This window comes from Medicago sativa, chromosome 7 (assembly GCF_051527215.1).
Source record: "Medicago sativa cultivar Bolivia chromosome 7, Bolivia_mono, whole genome shotgun sequence".
NCBI lineage: Eukaryota > Viridiplantae > Streptophyta > Magnoliopsida > Fabales > Fabaceae > Medicago > Medicago sativa.
In genome coordinates, this window is record NC_140755.1 from 69,256,234 (window position 1) to 69,273,628 (window position 17,395).

General features: G+C 35.1%; 1 protein-coding gene across 1 annotated transcript in view; it reads right to left on the minus strand.

The window, feature by feature from the left end:
* LOC146908044 (xylose isomerase-like) overlaps nt 1-14,879 on the minus strand; it is a 35,634-nt gene extending 20,755 nt beyond the window's left edge. Inside the window, exons 1-2 of the mRNA XM_085726755.1 lie at nt 14,739-14,879; nt 14,551-14,649 (exon numbers count right to left, since the gene is read on the minus strand). Coding sequence (XP_085582881.1) covers nt 14,551-14,649; nt 14,739-14,801 — 162 coding nt within the window. The 5' untranslated portion in view covers nt 14,802-14,879. The remainder of the gene's footprint in view (nt 1-14,550; nt 14,650-14,738) is intronic.
* Nucleotides 14,880-17,395: the final 2,516 nt, after the last annotated feature.

The following is a 17,395-nucleotide window of genomic DNA, read 5'->3' on the forward strand; positions in this document are numbered from 1 at the left end:
AATGTTTAGATGAATGCCTAGGATTCACACTTAGAGAAAAAATCATTTTTCAAATAAACATGAATAATATCACCCAAATCATTTTCTAAATAAACCTTGGGATCAAAATCCCATTGTATTTTCTCTTTATTTTCTTAATCAAATTTCAATGAAAATTAATCATACTTGACCCTTTTTCTAAAATCACCAATCAAACCTCACAATTTCACAATCTCATGCCTTTAAGGCCTCTCAATCTCCATTCTTCAAAATTCCAATTTTCAAACTTAAAATCAACCAACAAAAACAAAAACATTTTTGAAGAGAACTACGGTGGATTTGATCCCTTAAAAGGGTACGTAGGCAAGGAATCAAAATTCCTTCAATTCAAATAAAATAAAAATTCAAACACTTTCTTCTCCCTCCAATTCTTCACTTAGCAAAATTTAGGTGTAAATAACACTTTCAAATAGCATTTTAAAATAAAGCGCGCGCGTAGAAAATAAAGAAGGTTCCTATAGGATACTATAGTCGTTATGGGTGCCTAACACCTTCCCGTAGCGAAAACAACTCCCGGACCTCGATTCTCAAGGGTTTTGCTTATTTTTTCCCTTCCCAAGAAAAAATGAGATATCAAAGGTTAAAAAGGTTCAAACGTAATCAATGTTTGACACCTGAAAACCAAGATAAAACAATACTTCATGTATCCTTAAGTGAAGAAGTTGGATATATATATATATATATATATATATATATATATATATATATATATATATATCTAAGCATGACCGAAAGTTTCGGTAGGAGTCGTTGCTAGAATGGAATACATATTCTGGAACGTAAGTACAAGACTACAAGTTAAGGATAAGTCGACATGTGTTGATGGAATTAGTAAGCTCTCAGGGATTGAGATATGAGAACGGAAGGTAAAGATTTATATGTTCAGTGAGAATAAGGTTCTAACAGAGAATGAGTTGGCAGAGAAATAGGTTAAGCCGTTGTTAGCGGATGAAGTCACAGTTTTATGTGGAAGTTTTATGTTATGTGATATGATGAACAAGACATTAGTTTCTAATGTGCCATGAATTGAATTGATTAGTGTTAATGCTTGCCATGCAACAGTTATGAAATTTTTTTTTTTTTTTATGATGACCGGAATGAATGATGTGCACTAGATTACTTGAGGAAATAAGATTTTATGTAAAATATGATTTTTGGAAAACTGAGTTGAAGAAAATACGCCAATAGCAAAAATTTCGCTAATAGCGAAATTACTCCAGAGGATTTCGCTAATAGCGAACCTGGAGCGAATTTTTCAGTTTTTTCGAAAATTGTCATTTCGTCTCTAGAGTCAGTAGTAGCTATTGGGGGTTGTTTTCACAATCTTTTATATAATAAACACTCTCTATAACATCAAGTATCGAATGCACATCACATCCTATGATTTCTAACGAAGAAAATGCATGGACAAGTATTAACGGAATCAATCCAGTTTAAGGTAGTTTTGGAAGTTAATGTGTCAAGAACAAGCCAAGATCAAGAGTATAGAAGTTCCGGCATTTAGAAGGAAAGTCACCGATGTTTATGCATGAGGTATGAAGTAAGGAGTTAAACGGTGCGAAGTTATAAGAAATCACATGGTTCTCGGATTATATGGAATTATGGCGTATCTCTCGACCTATGTTTTGCTTAATGGATATGCTAGGGCTTGATATGATGTTGGATCATTAAGTTTAAATAATTTTGGGAAGATTTACGTGTATGGGTGATTGAAGTTGACATTTTGAAAATTCACGAGGTTTTCTAGGAACCAGGTTACTTCGACACTCGTAGAGCGGGCTAGACTTATTAGAGTCTAGGTTTGATGGCACATATGTGTTATCAACTCGTTCTATGATTTTAGAGCAACGGCCGGGGCCTAAACTCAATATATTTATAAAGTAGAAAAATCATCAACGTCAATGACCCGTGCGCTAGTTTACGAAGTTTTCTTTAAAAGAAAAAAAAATTAATGAGCAAGCATTGGTATGATTAAGCAAAATATAGTCCGCGAGAATGCGAAGGTACGAGGATTAGATATTCAAGAAAGTCATGTTCAAGTGCTAGATGGGTTTGTTAACGGATGTTTGTATAGTTAAGCATTGGCTAAGGTAAAAGTTTTAAGTATGTGTTGTCACCCAAGTAAGATGACAAAGTACAAGAGTTGCTATATATGAATTGGTCAAGAATGCATGAATGATGATATTGGAAAACATGTTAGGTTTAGAAGGTTTCCTCTTGTGATTCAAGTAAGGATTGAAGCATAGAGTATGATTACCGGTAATCGAAAAAGGTAGCGATGTTCAAGTAATATTTGAAAAGAGTAATTGAAGATTCAAGTTTAGTGTTTCGAAGAAGAGGAACAAGTTAATTTAAGAGGTCCAAGGATTTCCTATGGATATGTAAGTGGTATGGCAAGTATGTATATCGGTTGAACAAGGGAAGAATTTATCTTTGAAGTTAAGCATGTTATCATAAGAGAGAAGCAACTTTCGAGTGATGTGTAAAGAGATTCATACTCATGTGTGTTGTAACGCCCGTCTTAATTATCTAATTAATTCAATGAAGTTTAGAATATATTTATTCTTATATGATTTATGAATTTAAGTGATTTATGAGGTTTACGTGAGTTATGTGAGATATATGATTTATCTGAAAATTATGTGATATATGCGTTGTTATGATTTTTAGAGATGTTATGAGGTGTTGAGACTTATTTTATTATTTAATAAAATAAGATTTGAGAAATAAAATAAAAATATTAGAATTTGGGCTGTGATGTAAAAAGAGCATTTTTAGAGGTGTAAAGAGAAATTAGAAGTGAGGTTATAAATAGAAGGAGTTAGGTTGAGAAAAGTTTTTAGGCAGAACGTACGTTTTTGGAGAAAAGAGAGAAAAAGTCAGAAAGAGAGAAGAACAAGAGGAGGTTGTCGATTTTCATCTATTACCAGGTAAGGGTGAGACTAACTTTCAATATTATTAAGGGTATGATTCTGAGAATTGAATTTGACATGATTAGGTTGAGTTTTGGTGAGAATTGGGATTATGGTTATATGACCGATTTGATGATTAAACCATGAAAAGATGTTAGATTGATGCAAAATTAGTGTACAGACCTTAGATATACATTAGGGTGTTAATTAGATGTTGTTTTGGTGTTAGAATCATGAAGGTAGATGAAAAGTTGAAGTTTTTAGGTTTCTGCCCGAGCCTGAACTGTCATCGCTCGCAACTGCGAGCCAACCCAGACCGCTCGCCACTGCGAGCAGAATCGCTCGCCATTGCGAGCAAGCCACCACTCGCCATTGCGAGCAATAACCCTTGCCATTGCGAGCTAGACTGTTAGTTGCCCAAATTGTTGTCCAATGCGATCCTTTCGCACGTGTAGTCATGAGTTAATCTTAGAATTACGAATGAGGGTTGTTTAGGATGTTTCCAGATGTTACAGAAGTCTGTTTATATGACCGAGATGATTAGTAATGTTGCATGAGTCTATTTATGATGTTTTATGATAATTTTGTTGATGTAATTCATTCCTTACATGATGTTAATGCATTCGAGCACTATTATATGTTGTGTCTTGCTGCTGTTTACTGCTGTTGATTGTTATTGTCGGGAAGTCGCATGAGTCGGTCTAAGTTGCAAGAATTTAAGAAGTTGTCCATGATTATGGAGTTGTATAAGATGTTCGCGTTGTTGCATTTAGCGTTGTGTCGTTGCATAGTTAGCGATGGGGGCTTAATGCCTGACAGGTCCTTTGTGACCTTAGCGATGGGGGCTTAATGCCCGACAGGTCCAAATATGACCTTAGAGATGGGGGCTTAATGCCCGACAGGTCCAAATATGACCTTAGCAAAGGGGGCTTAATGCCCTGGTGGTACCACATGCATATTGAAGTTGTCTAAGATGTTGTTGTTTAAGATGAGGAGTTGTTGTTGCATTGTAGAGTCGTCATAACATGAAATAAATGATGATTGCTTAAGATGTTGTTGTCGTTTAGATGATGTTGATGTTTATGATGCTTGTTGATGATGTTTGTTTATGTTTTGATATTGATGTTTTAATGATGATGTTTGTTATGATTGATGATGATAATAATATGATACTAAATGATTATTAATGCTGATGTTTATGATGTCTTAAGTTGCTGAATATATGGTGATACTTGATTATGATTTATGATGATAAATGATTATGATTTGATATGATGCTAAATGATAAATGTTTGATATGTTAATAAAGTTTTATGTTGTTAAATGCATTTGATGAATTATATGCTTAATTTATTGATTGTGAAATCTCACCCCTTCTGCTTGAAAATGTTGCCCTTCGTATGGGTAACTTGCAGGTAATAAAGACTAGAGGCGTTCCTGAGTGGACTCCTCACTTTGTGTCTAGGTGCTCTGATATGTAACGGGATGGGGCTTGCTTTCATGAACTTTTTATGAATAAACATTAACTAAGACTTATGAGATTTCTGATAAGGCCTGTGTGCCAAGACTTTTATTATGTTGAATATTTTCCGCTGTATGATTATATATTTTGACGTTGAATTTTGAAAGATAATTATTATTATCTATTTTGTGGTTTTAAAGAAGTATGTGACATTCCGTTTGTGATTTAAATACTCTGATTTATGATGAAATTTTCAAGTTGGGAAAACGGGGTGTTACATGTGTAATACTTGTTGGGTGAAAACTATACTTGTTAAGATACGTCAAGCCATGATTTTATAACTTTTAAGCTAAGATTGGTATTATGGAACTTGGGAACGATGTTTTTATTTAAACTTATGGAATATACATTTTCGAAACTGATAAGATACGTCGTAAGTAAACTCACTTAAGACGTACAAACTTCAGGACCAACTTGTTGTGGACAAGTTTGGGCGAGTTGTAAAATCTTTTTCAAAATATCGAAACTCGTCCGGTGGTTCCTTTATACAATCAGTTTGGAAATGATAAAATCTTTTTAGTCATGTACAAATTCGTTTCATGAACCCAATACCAAAATTTAAGAAAAATTTCTTCAAGGAAGATTTTAGAACACGTATCGTTATCATTTAACAAGAGACGGCACTTGGAAGTATGCACATGTTATGGAAACGACAATGTTTATATGAAACCAATATCATGTAGGATACATGGAATTGTATTAAGAGTATACGACGTAAGTACAAGTGGAACTTCTAGTAAGTTTCAAGAGTATGTGAACCATGATGTTAATTAATAGATTATCAGATGAGGTGGTGAGTTGATTTCACCTTTTCATGTCAAGCTATACAAGTTACCCCTCAGTACGGGTGATAAGATGCAATAAGATTGTAATGAGATCGAAGATTTCCTAAGGCTCTGAAAAGAGATAAGAGATTCATGGAATCGTTTATATGAGTAATACAAGTAAGAAGCATGTGTCTCAAGGTACAGTAAGATTATGTATTTATGATAAGATATATGTATGAAATATGTTTTATGTTGCAAGTAAGCACTGCAAGGCAAATCCTGAGTGTTCATGATTATAATAAGGTAACGTTATGAAATAGTTTATGATAAGCGGGTAAGATGCGAGTCTGAGACAATAAGTTTATGTGTAGCAAGGTAAGTTCTAAGTTATGGTATGCTAGGATAACTCTAAGTTTGAGTGATATTAAGATCAAGAAGGCTATGTTCAATTGCATGAGGATTAAGAAACAAGATGAGAAAATTATACGATGAACTCTATGAATAAGTATGTATAGAATATGTATGGCTCAGAACATGGATGATAAGTTTTTGTCATGATGATTGGTAGTCGATCTCTAAATTTCGAGGACGAAATTTCTTTAAGGGGGTAGAATGTAACATCCCGCTCTTTACCTAATGGAATTTTTATCTGATAAATGTATCAGAGGACTAAGATTCATGGAAAGCGAGTATGACAAAAATGTTAAGTACGAGGGAAGCTAATATTATGTGATATCAGTCAAGTATGGACTTATGTATTAGTGTCAGGAAAACGCGACTAAGGCGAAGGGTATTTTGGGTATTTTCTCGCAAGGGAGTATATAAGTGTTTTTGGGGCCAAAATTATTCATTTTCCACTTGTCTTTCTGTAACACCCATACTAAACGTATCTAGAAAGTTTAGCATGATCGTTATTCTTAGTACTGGATACATTAAAATTTACAACATAAAACTTCGAATGAATAATCTTATACAACAAATGCGTTTGTACAACAAAAATACAACTCAGCTTTTCATGAATATACTATCAGCAACCTTGATTATCCATACATCCTGCAGCGGTACAAACGAACACTTGTCGCATCATCCATTCGGCTACTAGCTTGCTAATCCAACCTGTTTATCTGAAACAAATAGGGATTGGGATGAGACATAATGTCTCAGTGAGTTCTTCCTAGCCCTAGGCTAGTGATAACCTTGGGGGAAAGCCTACGGTTATCACGTGTCTACTTTACAACCTGCGGTTGATTATACGTGTGTGGACTTGTACCTTTGACGGTCGTGCATGCTATAACCCGTCTTAGGTCTCTCCTAGTTGTTATAGGCTTGCTAACAACATACGTGCCATGGCGGTCAAGGGTTCCTAGAACCGCTTTGCTAAGATACACTAAATGTATCTAAGCCTAAACATGAATCAAGCATGGCACAACCTATACTGGACAAATAGGGTATCCTAAGATCGTCCTTGGCAATCTTTTATAACTTGCTATGAGTCTATCATCATATCATAATCATGCATGAACACATTCATTTATATCATTATGTTAGGGTTGAACAATCAAACATTATCTTGATTCGTTTTACGGAGAGTCACGGGTGGAGTAACCCCGAGTACACTCCCATACATGACCGATGTACGTACATCAGACTCCCTCGGTGTCGTGCGGGTCCCTTGCGGCTTGAACCGTTCCCCTTAGGTCGAGAACCTCTCGTATCCCCCTAACGTGGATAACGAGAGACACGAACACCTACAACTTGTATTAGTCATAATCTTATGCATACATGAAAAGTTACATACATGAGTTAATTACTTATAACTCGGATCCTTAATCGATCCCTTGGGGTACTAACATATAAGCTCATAAGCGTAAGAAAATATTCTTCGCACATTTACATAATATAATCTTGATTAGCACTCTAGTTCTTGACGACTACGTCAAGGTTCTAGTTCCAATTCCCTTATTAATTACTGCATGCTATCCATTCACCTCATGCTATGACTTTCATCCGCCATGCTTAATTATACTATGTGAATACTTGCTTAACAATCAAGAAAACATTTTAAAAGTCTTTGCCTTGAAATCCTGATTTGAGGGGTTAAAGTATAAAAGGTTACATAAGGAAAACCGCTCGCAAAACACCAGAATCACCCGGAACGAACAAACAATGGGTCTCCCCACTGTCTGCTCGCCATGGCGAGTGATTATGTGTGGGAGGCGAGCACCTGCTCGCCTTGGCGAGTAGGAGGCGAGTGGTCACCCCCATTCGGCCTTCTGGCTCGCCTTGCGAGCTATTTACTCGCCGTGGCGAGTTATGACAGCCCAGAACTGTCAAAAATGGTATTTTTCACTCAAAAACCTCAAATCCAAGCATCCCAAGGCTTATGATGGTACTAACGATCATATAGAACCTGTAAAACAGACATTAAGCAAGTAATCACAAGTATAATGATGCATGGCAGAAAAGGGGTAACTTTCTCTATGTACAAACCCTAGAAGAATATAAAGTTTTTCCTTGCAAGTAAAACACATCCCATGGTTGGATTACTAACTAAGAACTCACTTAATATAAGTTGAAATTGATTCCTAAGCTTCCAAGCATCATCCTCTCTTCACAACAATCAAACCCTAACTCTTGATCCACTTTCTTTCCTAGCTCAAACCATTCCAAACTTGTTGTTTCCTTGCAATCCAAAACACCATGATTCATGCTTGTTCTACAATCTTGAAAGACTTGATAATATGGAGAGGAAGAGATAAGTTGAGTTCCAAGAGAAAGAATGGAAAGATTCAAGCAAAATCCAAGCTTCCACATGTTCATAGTATCATGAGGAATCATAAGATAAAAATCTTGTCATGGGAGAAGAGGAAAATTTAGAAGGATTGGTGAAGAAGAGATGAGAGGGGCGTGTAGTTTTAGAGAGAAGGGAGAGCAATTCCCAAAACCAAAAACCTAGAGAGAGAAAGAAGATGGAAAATGAAATAATTTTGGAACCAATCCACTTAAATACCCCTTCCTCGTGCAATTACCATAATGCCCTTGCCTTGTACGTGTTTATACGACACTGGTACTTAGCTCGTGTTGACTGTCATTTCATGATAAACATTTCCATCATACTTATTTCCCTTAGATACAGGTCATCTGACTCGTTCGGCGGGTAATATTCCGATACTGACAGGCGGGATATTACACTTTCTCTCTCTAGGTTTGACAGAAGAATTTCTCTCCTGCTTCTCTCTAAGGCCGCCCCATCTTTCCTTCTTCTATGGCATCAAAGCTTCACAAAAAACATGGAATTGGTGATCAAGTATGGATTGTAGAAGCTTCAAGGACAAGAAACAACAAAGAGAAAGGATTGAGCAAGGATTCTTGGCTTAGGGTTTGATCTTGGGGAGGCTTGGAACTTGAGGAATCACAAGGAATATGTTAGGTGAGTTATTAGATAGAACCCACCATTGGGATTATGTGTTTAATTTTCAAGCCAAGCATGATTTATGTTAAGATTAGGAAAAATATGATTTTTGATACCCTTGCCTTGATCTTGTCTTGTACATGGTAATATTGCTATGAAAGATGTTTTAGAATGTATATATATGTTGCTGGATGTTTTGGTGCATTGCAGGAACCAGTAGGATGAGTTTTGGGTCGAAAATAGCAGAATTTGTACCACAGACCCGAAGAACCACGCTATTAGCGAAATATACGCTAATAGCAAAATTCTTCAGCAAGGGCTACGCCCCAGCTGCGCTAATAGCGTGGCCTTCTGGATGGGCCAACATGCTTTGGCCTGTTGGTCCCTTCTAGGGTCCGTGGTGCGTTCCGATGCTTTTCTTTCAACGTTTTATAACTTTGTAACCCCAAAACAACATCTAATCAATGCACATAACATCAAGCAATCTTCGAATCAAGAATCATGGTAAGCTTAACATGTACATCAAGATAGGCACAAGAGAGTTTAAGCCGATTTATTCGGGTAGTAAGCACTAAGAAAGGGAAAAACTAGAGCCTCGGCATAGTAGTCGAGAACTAGCAAGTTTAGCAAGAATTATAGGATGTTAAGACGCGAAGTTGTTATCTTCGCACATGATCAAGAATGATATATAAGTATGTTAAGTTGTGGATAGGATAGTTAATCTCTCCACTAGGACTAAGTATGTACAAGTATGAACATTTACCGCTAATCGGATCGATTAAGGTTCCGAGGTAAACATGTATGCATGATTAGGTTTAACCTATACGAACAACATGACTATGATTAATAAGTGTAGGTGACATGTCTCTTGCTATCCACATTAAGGGGATACAAGGGGTTCTCGTAATGAGAACGATTCAAGCCGTAAGGGACCCGCATGTCACTGAGTAAACAAGACGTAGGTGCTGGTGTCTCTTGTTATCCACGCCAGGGGGATACGGGAGGTTCTCGACCTAAGGGGAACGGTTTAAGCCGCAAGGGACCCGCACGACACCGAGGGAGTCCGATGTACGTACATCGGTCATGTATGGGAGTGTTCCCGGGGTTACTCCACCCACGACTCTCCGTAAAATGAATCAAGATAATAATGTTTGTTCAACGCTGACATAATGAATGAACTTAGATATGATTATGTATGTTATGCTTATGATTATGTAAGAATGACTCCATGCACGTTTATGTTCAAGAACAAGAGCATTAGATGCTACATGATAAGTACAAGGCATGGATTAGAGCAAGTAAAGAACATGATACCGATGACGATCTTAGGTTTCCCCTAATCGTCCGGTTTAGATTAGTGTCATGATATGTTATGTTTAGGCCTCGATACGTAGAGCCTATTCTTGGCAATGCGGTCCTAGATTCCCCCTCGATCGCCATGACACGTATAGGAAGTGAAGCCTATAACAAGTGAGCCAAGATTATGACGGCACTAGTATGCACTACCGTCTAAGTATGCAAGTCCCCACACACGTATAATCAACCGTCAGGTTGTATTGTAGACACGAGGTGACCGTAGGTTTCCCCTGAGGTTGCCTATAGCCTAGGATTTAGGGGAACTCACTGAGACATTATGTCTCATCCCAATCCTTATTTGTTTCAGATAAGCAGGACGTTATGCCAGCTTAAAGTCGGATGGATGTTTCAGCAAATGTGCGTTCGTGTCGCTGCAGGATGCTTCGGAATTTAAGGATGAAATTATATGTATGGTTGAGATGTTTATGTGATTTGTGTACAAACGCAATTTGTTGTATAAATATTCATTCGTATGTAAATTATGTTGTAAATTTTAATGTATCCAGTACTAATAATAACGTTCGTGCCAGACTTTCTAGATACGTCTGGTATGGGTGTTACACACTAAATAAGCAACAATCTAATTATGACACTTATGCTTAAACAAGCAACACTTTAATTATGACCGAAAAACAGAAGCACACAAGTAATTGTTAAATCGGAAAAATATCAATCTCCAACACTCCTCCTTGATATTTCTCTTGAAAAAACTCCAAGCATTGACCTCTCATCTGATAAAACATCATTGGCCAATTTTTTTGATCTGTTGCAGCGAAATTACACTTAGCTTCACTTGATGATTGGGTGATCTCTTCTAGCCTTCTTTGAATTTCAAAGGGACACTACAAGACCAAATAAAAATACACAATCAGATGTAGTCTTGACATGGTCACCACTTTTATTTTGAAAAACACACAAGTCATACATAGAGGCATCAACAACATTACAACCAACATCCTTCTCAATAATCTTTTTCTCCTCATGCATGGTAACTTTACAGCCCTCAAAATTAGTAGCTTCAATATACCTCGCAGTCTCTAACATAGCAATATTGCATGTAGCATAATTGCCATCCAAAGTTCCCTTTTTTTGAGCTGAAAAATTTGTTTCAACTCTACTTGGATAAACATGCAAGGATGTTTGTTTCCACTCTACTAGAAATTTTTTGCCGCTCATTTCAACAATCATTAATTTAGTTCCAGAAGGATAAAAAATAGTTCACTTCATATCCTTAAAATGCAAAGAATAAATTTTCTCCATCATTTGTCCAACACTCAAAAGACTTTGATTTATCACAGACACAAATAAAACATCTGAAATATATTTTATACCTGAGAGAGTTTCAACAGTCACAACTCCTTTGCCTTTGACCTCAACATGTTGTTAATTGCCAATGACAACTTTGGAGTAGAGAGAGAGAGAGAGAGCAGACACAAAGAAATTATATACTTGTTCCTCCCACAACAAAGGAGTAGTCCAGTCCCTTTGCACTTCCAAGGGATTTCACTATAATCACTCTGGATCACAAATTGTTCGAGGACCTTTCCAAGAAACTTCATTGTTCAAGCACACTTGCTCAAGACTTCCTGCTCTATGACACCACCTAAAGACTTCTTGCTCAAGGACAACTCCAAGAGACTTCCCTTTGCTCAATCACAATTGATTGAGACTACCTAAGTGCTCAGGTTTTCATCAAGAGACTTGTATGCACAAGCACGCAGGCGAGAGACTTTTTAATTGTTTACACAAGTAAACAAGTTATTTTGTTCTTACACTGAATTTAACAATGGTAGTGTAAACTGAACAAATGAACAGACTCTTTAGGATTTCTAAGATATAAACTTGAATGATAAAATCCTAAAGTAGAATTATCCGTTAAATTCCTTTTGTTCTCAAGGTCTTTTGTCTTTTGTCACACGTAGACAGAAGAAGACAAAAGAACTGCTCTATCAAATACTATGATAGGGATAATTCACATAATAAGAAAAAGCCTACGTGGATTCTAGGTCGCTCAGGATTTTCTCAAATCTAAGGGTCATCCACGTACGCCAGTCAGCTTCTGAGTCTGATGATCTTCACATAATTTGTTGAGGTAACTCTCCAGCTTCTGTGAGACATCCTTCTTCTAAGTACGTCGACTTCTGGTTGACCTTCCTTTAGATCTTTTACCATAGTTTTCTAAGCTTCTCCTGGTCCTTATGATGCTCCTCGTATGTTCATTCTTCAATGATATATGCATTATTTTATTCCGCACACTTGAACATATGTTAGTATTCAATTGTTCTTCAATACATTGTAATCATCAAAACTCTAGAGGAATTGTATGAACTATTCTTGTTTTAACACTTTGATGATTCACTACAATAGAAGAAATAAATAAAATAAGAGTTTAGTTACTATTTTCACTACAATAAGCAGAAGCAGCCCAAATTTAAAACATATAAACTATGGGCGTTATTTACAGCTTATTTGGCATCAGATATAAGGAATTGTGAGAACTTAACATAATTGCTTGTGACATGAATTGCATTACCTCTTCACTATCCCTTATGAAAACCGCTTACATTCGGTAGTATTTTGTTATAGAAATAGCTTAAAAATAAACGCTTGTTGATTTGGACGCGGATTAATTAAAATACAGGAAGTTATACCCTACACCCTTACATTTATACCTTCACCTCAATATTTGATAGAAACTACCAAAATTTACCCTTTATAAAAAAACTAAACACAATCACCCTTTCACTTTTCACCCCACCTTTTTTCTGAAAAGAAACGTGGCTGTTGAAAAAAACGCTTCCCTGTAAAAAGCGATTGAAGTTCACCCTATCTTTCTTGCGAAAACACTTCGCGTGCTTCTCTTAATCCTTGTTGTGTTCTTTTGCTTAATCTTTTCATGTGTTCGTTCTCTTAATCATTTACCAGATTCGTTGATTGATGTTTGAGGTTTTCTAGGTTTGCCAAGGTTTTCTGGATTAGCGGGTTACCACAATCGTTCACAAAATCGTGTTATGGGTTGCCGAAATTGATCTTTGAATCATTGATTCATCGAAAACGCGTGCAAAGTGTTCCTGTTGATTCTTTCTTCCTGGAATAGTTTTGTGAAGATTTCCGGTTCAGTCATTTTTTTACTCAAACATTTTTAATAAAGAAACTGAGATGAGAATTATTGCAGTGTTAAACCGTTAAAGCTGATACATGAATTAGGAATTATTGTTGTTCTTTATTGAGATTCTTAAGACTTGATATTTACAGTGTATCAGCTCTTGCATACTCATTTTGTTATGAGAGGAATGCTTTTAAATATCAGTTCTTATAATAAAATCTGATACTTTAAATATTAGTTCTTTTCAATATTAGCTCTTGCGTAGCAGTTTGCAAATGAGCAACTTCAAATATTAGTTCTTGTACCACAAAATCTGATGAGAGGAATCCTTTTAATGAAAAGCCATTGCCTCTAGAAAACAGACTAATACAGAATAGAAGATAATCTCAGTAATAGTATTTGTGCTCTTATTAGACAACTAAACCTTAAAATAAAAAGCAACTATGTTACCTATTTCAACAAAAAAAAAAAGCTTTGTGCATATAAGTATGTTCTGTAATATGAACTCAACAAGAAAAGGCATCTTCCTCTACCAAGTTGATTTTTTCCCGTGGGTCCTTAGGAAGTACTATATATTAAGCTAGTTTTTTTTTTTTTCTTTTTTTTTTTACAAGTTACTAAGCTAGTTGAATTGACAGTTTTTTAAAAAAAAATAAGAAAACGAAAGAACTTTTAAAAAATTGTGTAACGGAACACATGATATAATGGTTTCCGGTTGACAATTTTCGGTAAAGATATGCAAAGCATTCCTGTATAAATTTCGGAAAAGTAATGATGAGTTTTCCGGTAAAACTTTGGAAACGTATTTTGGAAAAAATTCTGAAAGGTAATATAAGAGGAATAAATAAAAAATACATAAAGAATATCATGTGGCGAATAAAGAGAATGCAATTTATGCAAAAATGGATTTCAATAATTTTCTTTCTTAGCCCTCAATCTCTCTCTGACACAAGGCTGAGCGCTCTAGAAGCGGAATAATGACCCTCGCAGGGTTGATGTGGGTGAACTTATCCTGAATGGAAAATGTTGAAAGTGAGGGTGAAAAATTAATGTGATTAAATAGTAGAGGGTAAAATTGGAATGAGAAAGATTTAGATCCTTCTCCCCCTATGAAGCACTAAGACCAATGCAGACACGAGATACAACACCAATACCAACACAGTACCCTATAACTTTTAATGAAAGTTTGTGTAATAAAGTGTTTTGGAAATTTAAAACTTTAACATTTTAATGAATAATTACTTAATTTAAAATGCTTAAAAGTGCCCGGGGCACTCATTAACAAGACCCTTTAAAAAAATTAGTAATTGAATGTAACAGTGTTTGTCACACATCGGACATAACATAGTTACGTGTGATTGCATTCTATTATGTCATTATTTCAAATTATTATCCGTGTGAACATGTCATGTTATGTTTGGCCATAAAAAATGTACCTCATATTTAATATTGGAAATGTTAGGAAAAAATTCCCCTTCCCATTCATCCGAATTACCACATTTAGCATTATCAGGGCATGTCTGAGGTGCACAATTCTGATAGCCATCAAATAGAATTAAACCGTCAATAAGCGAATGATGAATAATGAAAACAAAAATACATAGGAAAAACGTAGATTGAGTACCACTGCTGCATAATAGAAGATATTGAAAGAAAGAAGAAGCAATAATAATTTCCCAGATTTCATGATAATTGATTTACTAGTAATTCCTGCAATTGTGAATCAACACTTGAATTATATTAAATAAGTTGTAAGAGTGAATATGAGAAAAAGAATAAGTGAAGAGTGGATCTAATTCAAACATTTTTTGGCGAATTAATAGGATTGATCCAGATATGAAATGGTGATCCCTTTAAATCGATTCCTTGTGCATTTATTTATGATGAGAATATCCCAAATTTATAATATGTGTAAACATACGTACATATACATAGATGTAACAAGAGAAATGATATTTGTACAACCATTTTGTGACAACTTTCTCTTTCACATGTTGTTCTTATTCTTTCTCTTCATTTTTCTCTATCCATTATTTTTGATCAATAAGAAGAGAGAGAAAAACATGGTTGTCACCAAAGTTGTCATTAAATCTTAATCTTATCTTAATCTCAATCTTAATTATATATATATATATATATATATATATATATATATATATATATATATATATATATATATATGAGTCAGGATCCATTGACACCAGGTGTCAACGAATTCGTTGACAACAAATCTCAAGCGTTCATTACTCTTAATCCAAAGGCCAGAATTGATTAAATAAAATCATAATGTGGATAGTCAACATTCAATATTTTCCTCTCCTAAAAATCCTCTTGTTTCCTAAAAGAGACCCATCTTCTTCTCAATGAGATGTCCTGCACTATGTTTTATTTTTTTTAGTAAATGTTCTGCACTATGTTATCATACGAAAGAATTATTTTATAGTTTTTTTTTTTGAATTTTTTTATCCTTCACTTGAATCAAACATTGTGGGATTTAGTATCGGAAAAGAGAGTTGTTTCCCACCATGGGAAAGTTGATTTTGACTATTGGATCAAATAAAGAACATGGTATTATCATAGACTATTAACACTAGATATTTTTCACACTCTCTCCTACCACTCTTCTCTCTCCTCCATCCCCACTCTCCACTCTCCACCACCATCTCAAATCTGCCTCTTTTCACTCACCACCACCAGCAAACCCAGTCTAAAGAAAAACTAACAGGAACCAATCATTTCATTCTCAACCTCTAAGTAAACATCCAGAGATGGATAAGGATTAAGAAACAATAGTTTCCCTTTACTGCATTACAACCTACTTGGGGATAAATCCATCGATCTGAGTTAGTCAAATGTAATTTCCATTCCGCATGTTTTTCCAATTTATACAAATAAAATTTAAACATATGTGACAGATGTAACTTCGATATACTAGAGAATAAGTTTTTAAGAATCATTTTCCTGTTACAGTGGAATTTGATGATCTATTTTATGTTTTCTCAGATATGTTTATAAAAAATAACCAGTTCTTAACAAGTTACTCTTCAAACATATTGCTTAACGCCCATAGGTGAGCAAAGAGAAGTCAGTTTGAAGAGATAAGATTGCTGTCAATTTGGTAAAGTAACACAATTAAAAAATTCCCAAATAAAATATGTGAAGAATTTGGCTTGAAGAAATTGGCATGAAGGATGTTGTTTTAATTTAATTGTGCCGAGAGAACAAACAAGAGGTTTCCACCTGATGCATTTTGGATGAAAATCTAGGTCTGGAAGTTCAAGAAAATGTGAAAGAGAAAGGAAAAAATATGGTGATGATAGACCATGATAAAGTCAATGTTCCTCACTGATCTAATGGTAAATATCAACTTTCCCATGGTGGGAAACAACTCTCCTTTCCCATACTAAATCCCACCTAGCTTAGCATGTGATTTTTTTTAAAAAACATAAACCTTTTGAATCTGAACTTAACACATCGTGTGCCACAATTCAACATCCAATCTATTTTAATGGTATTTTTTTTAAACTAAAAATTCATGAGATTGATGAGATCAACATATCTAACAATGTCAAATGATGGAAACATGGTGTTAAAGGGAAGAACGGGGAAGAAGAAAAAAAAATTGGCTGGAAACAAGATGGTTTAGAGAAGAATGTGAATGAGATTGATGAGAGATAATATAATAAATAGACTTAAAAGTAAGATATGGAATAATTTTTTTTTGAAGAGGCGTAAGATATGGAATAATGAATGTTTATATTTATGATTTTATTGAATAAATTCTGGCCTTTGGATTAAGAGTAGTGAACGCTTGAGATTTGGTGTCAACGAATCCGTTGACACCTGGTGTCAACGGATCCTGACCCTATATATATATAAAATATACAAACATGGAACATGTTTAAAGCCTCCAATCCAATGTGTCAAAATTCTAAGCTATCAATGTCGAATCATCACATTTTAGAAGTACAATTTATCATCACATTTAGTAATAAGGACCACAAAACCATAACATTTCTCACATTTTCACAATAAACAAATCATCACAATTCAATTTAGAGCATACAAATTTGAAAGTGTTAATTTCTCTCCAATAAACATCATTTTCGAGTGCATTATTTAGAAAAAAAAACAAAAAACAATATAAAATATGAGCCATATGAAAGAAAGCCCAACACTCCAAACCCAACTTTTTCAACCCTTTTGACTTAACCAATAAATGCAGAACAACATTGCTATATATAGCGAAAAGCTATATAGCGAACATCCCAAGCATACACA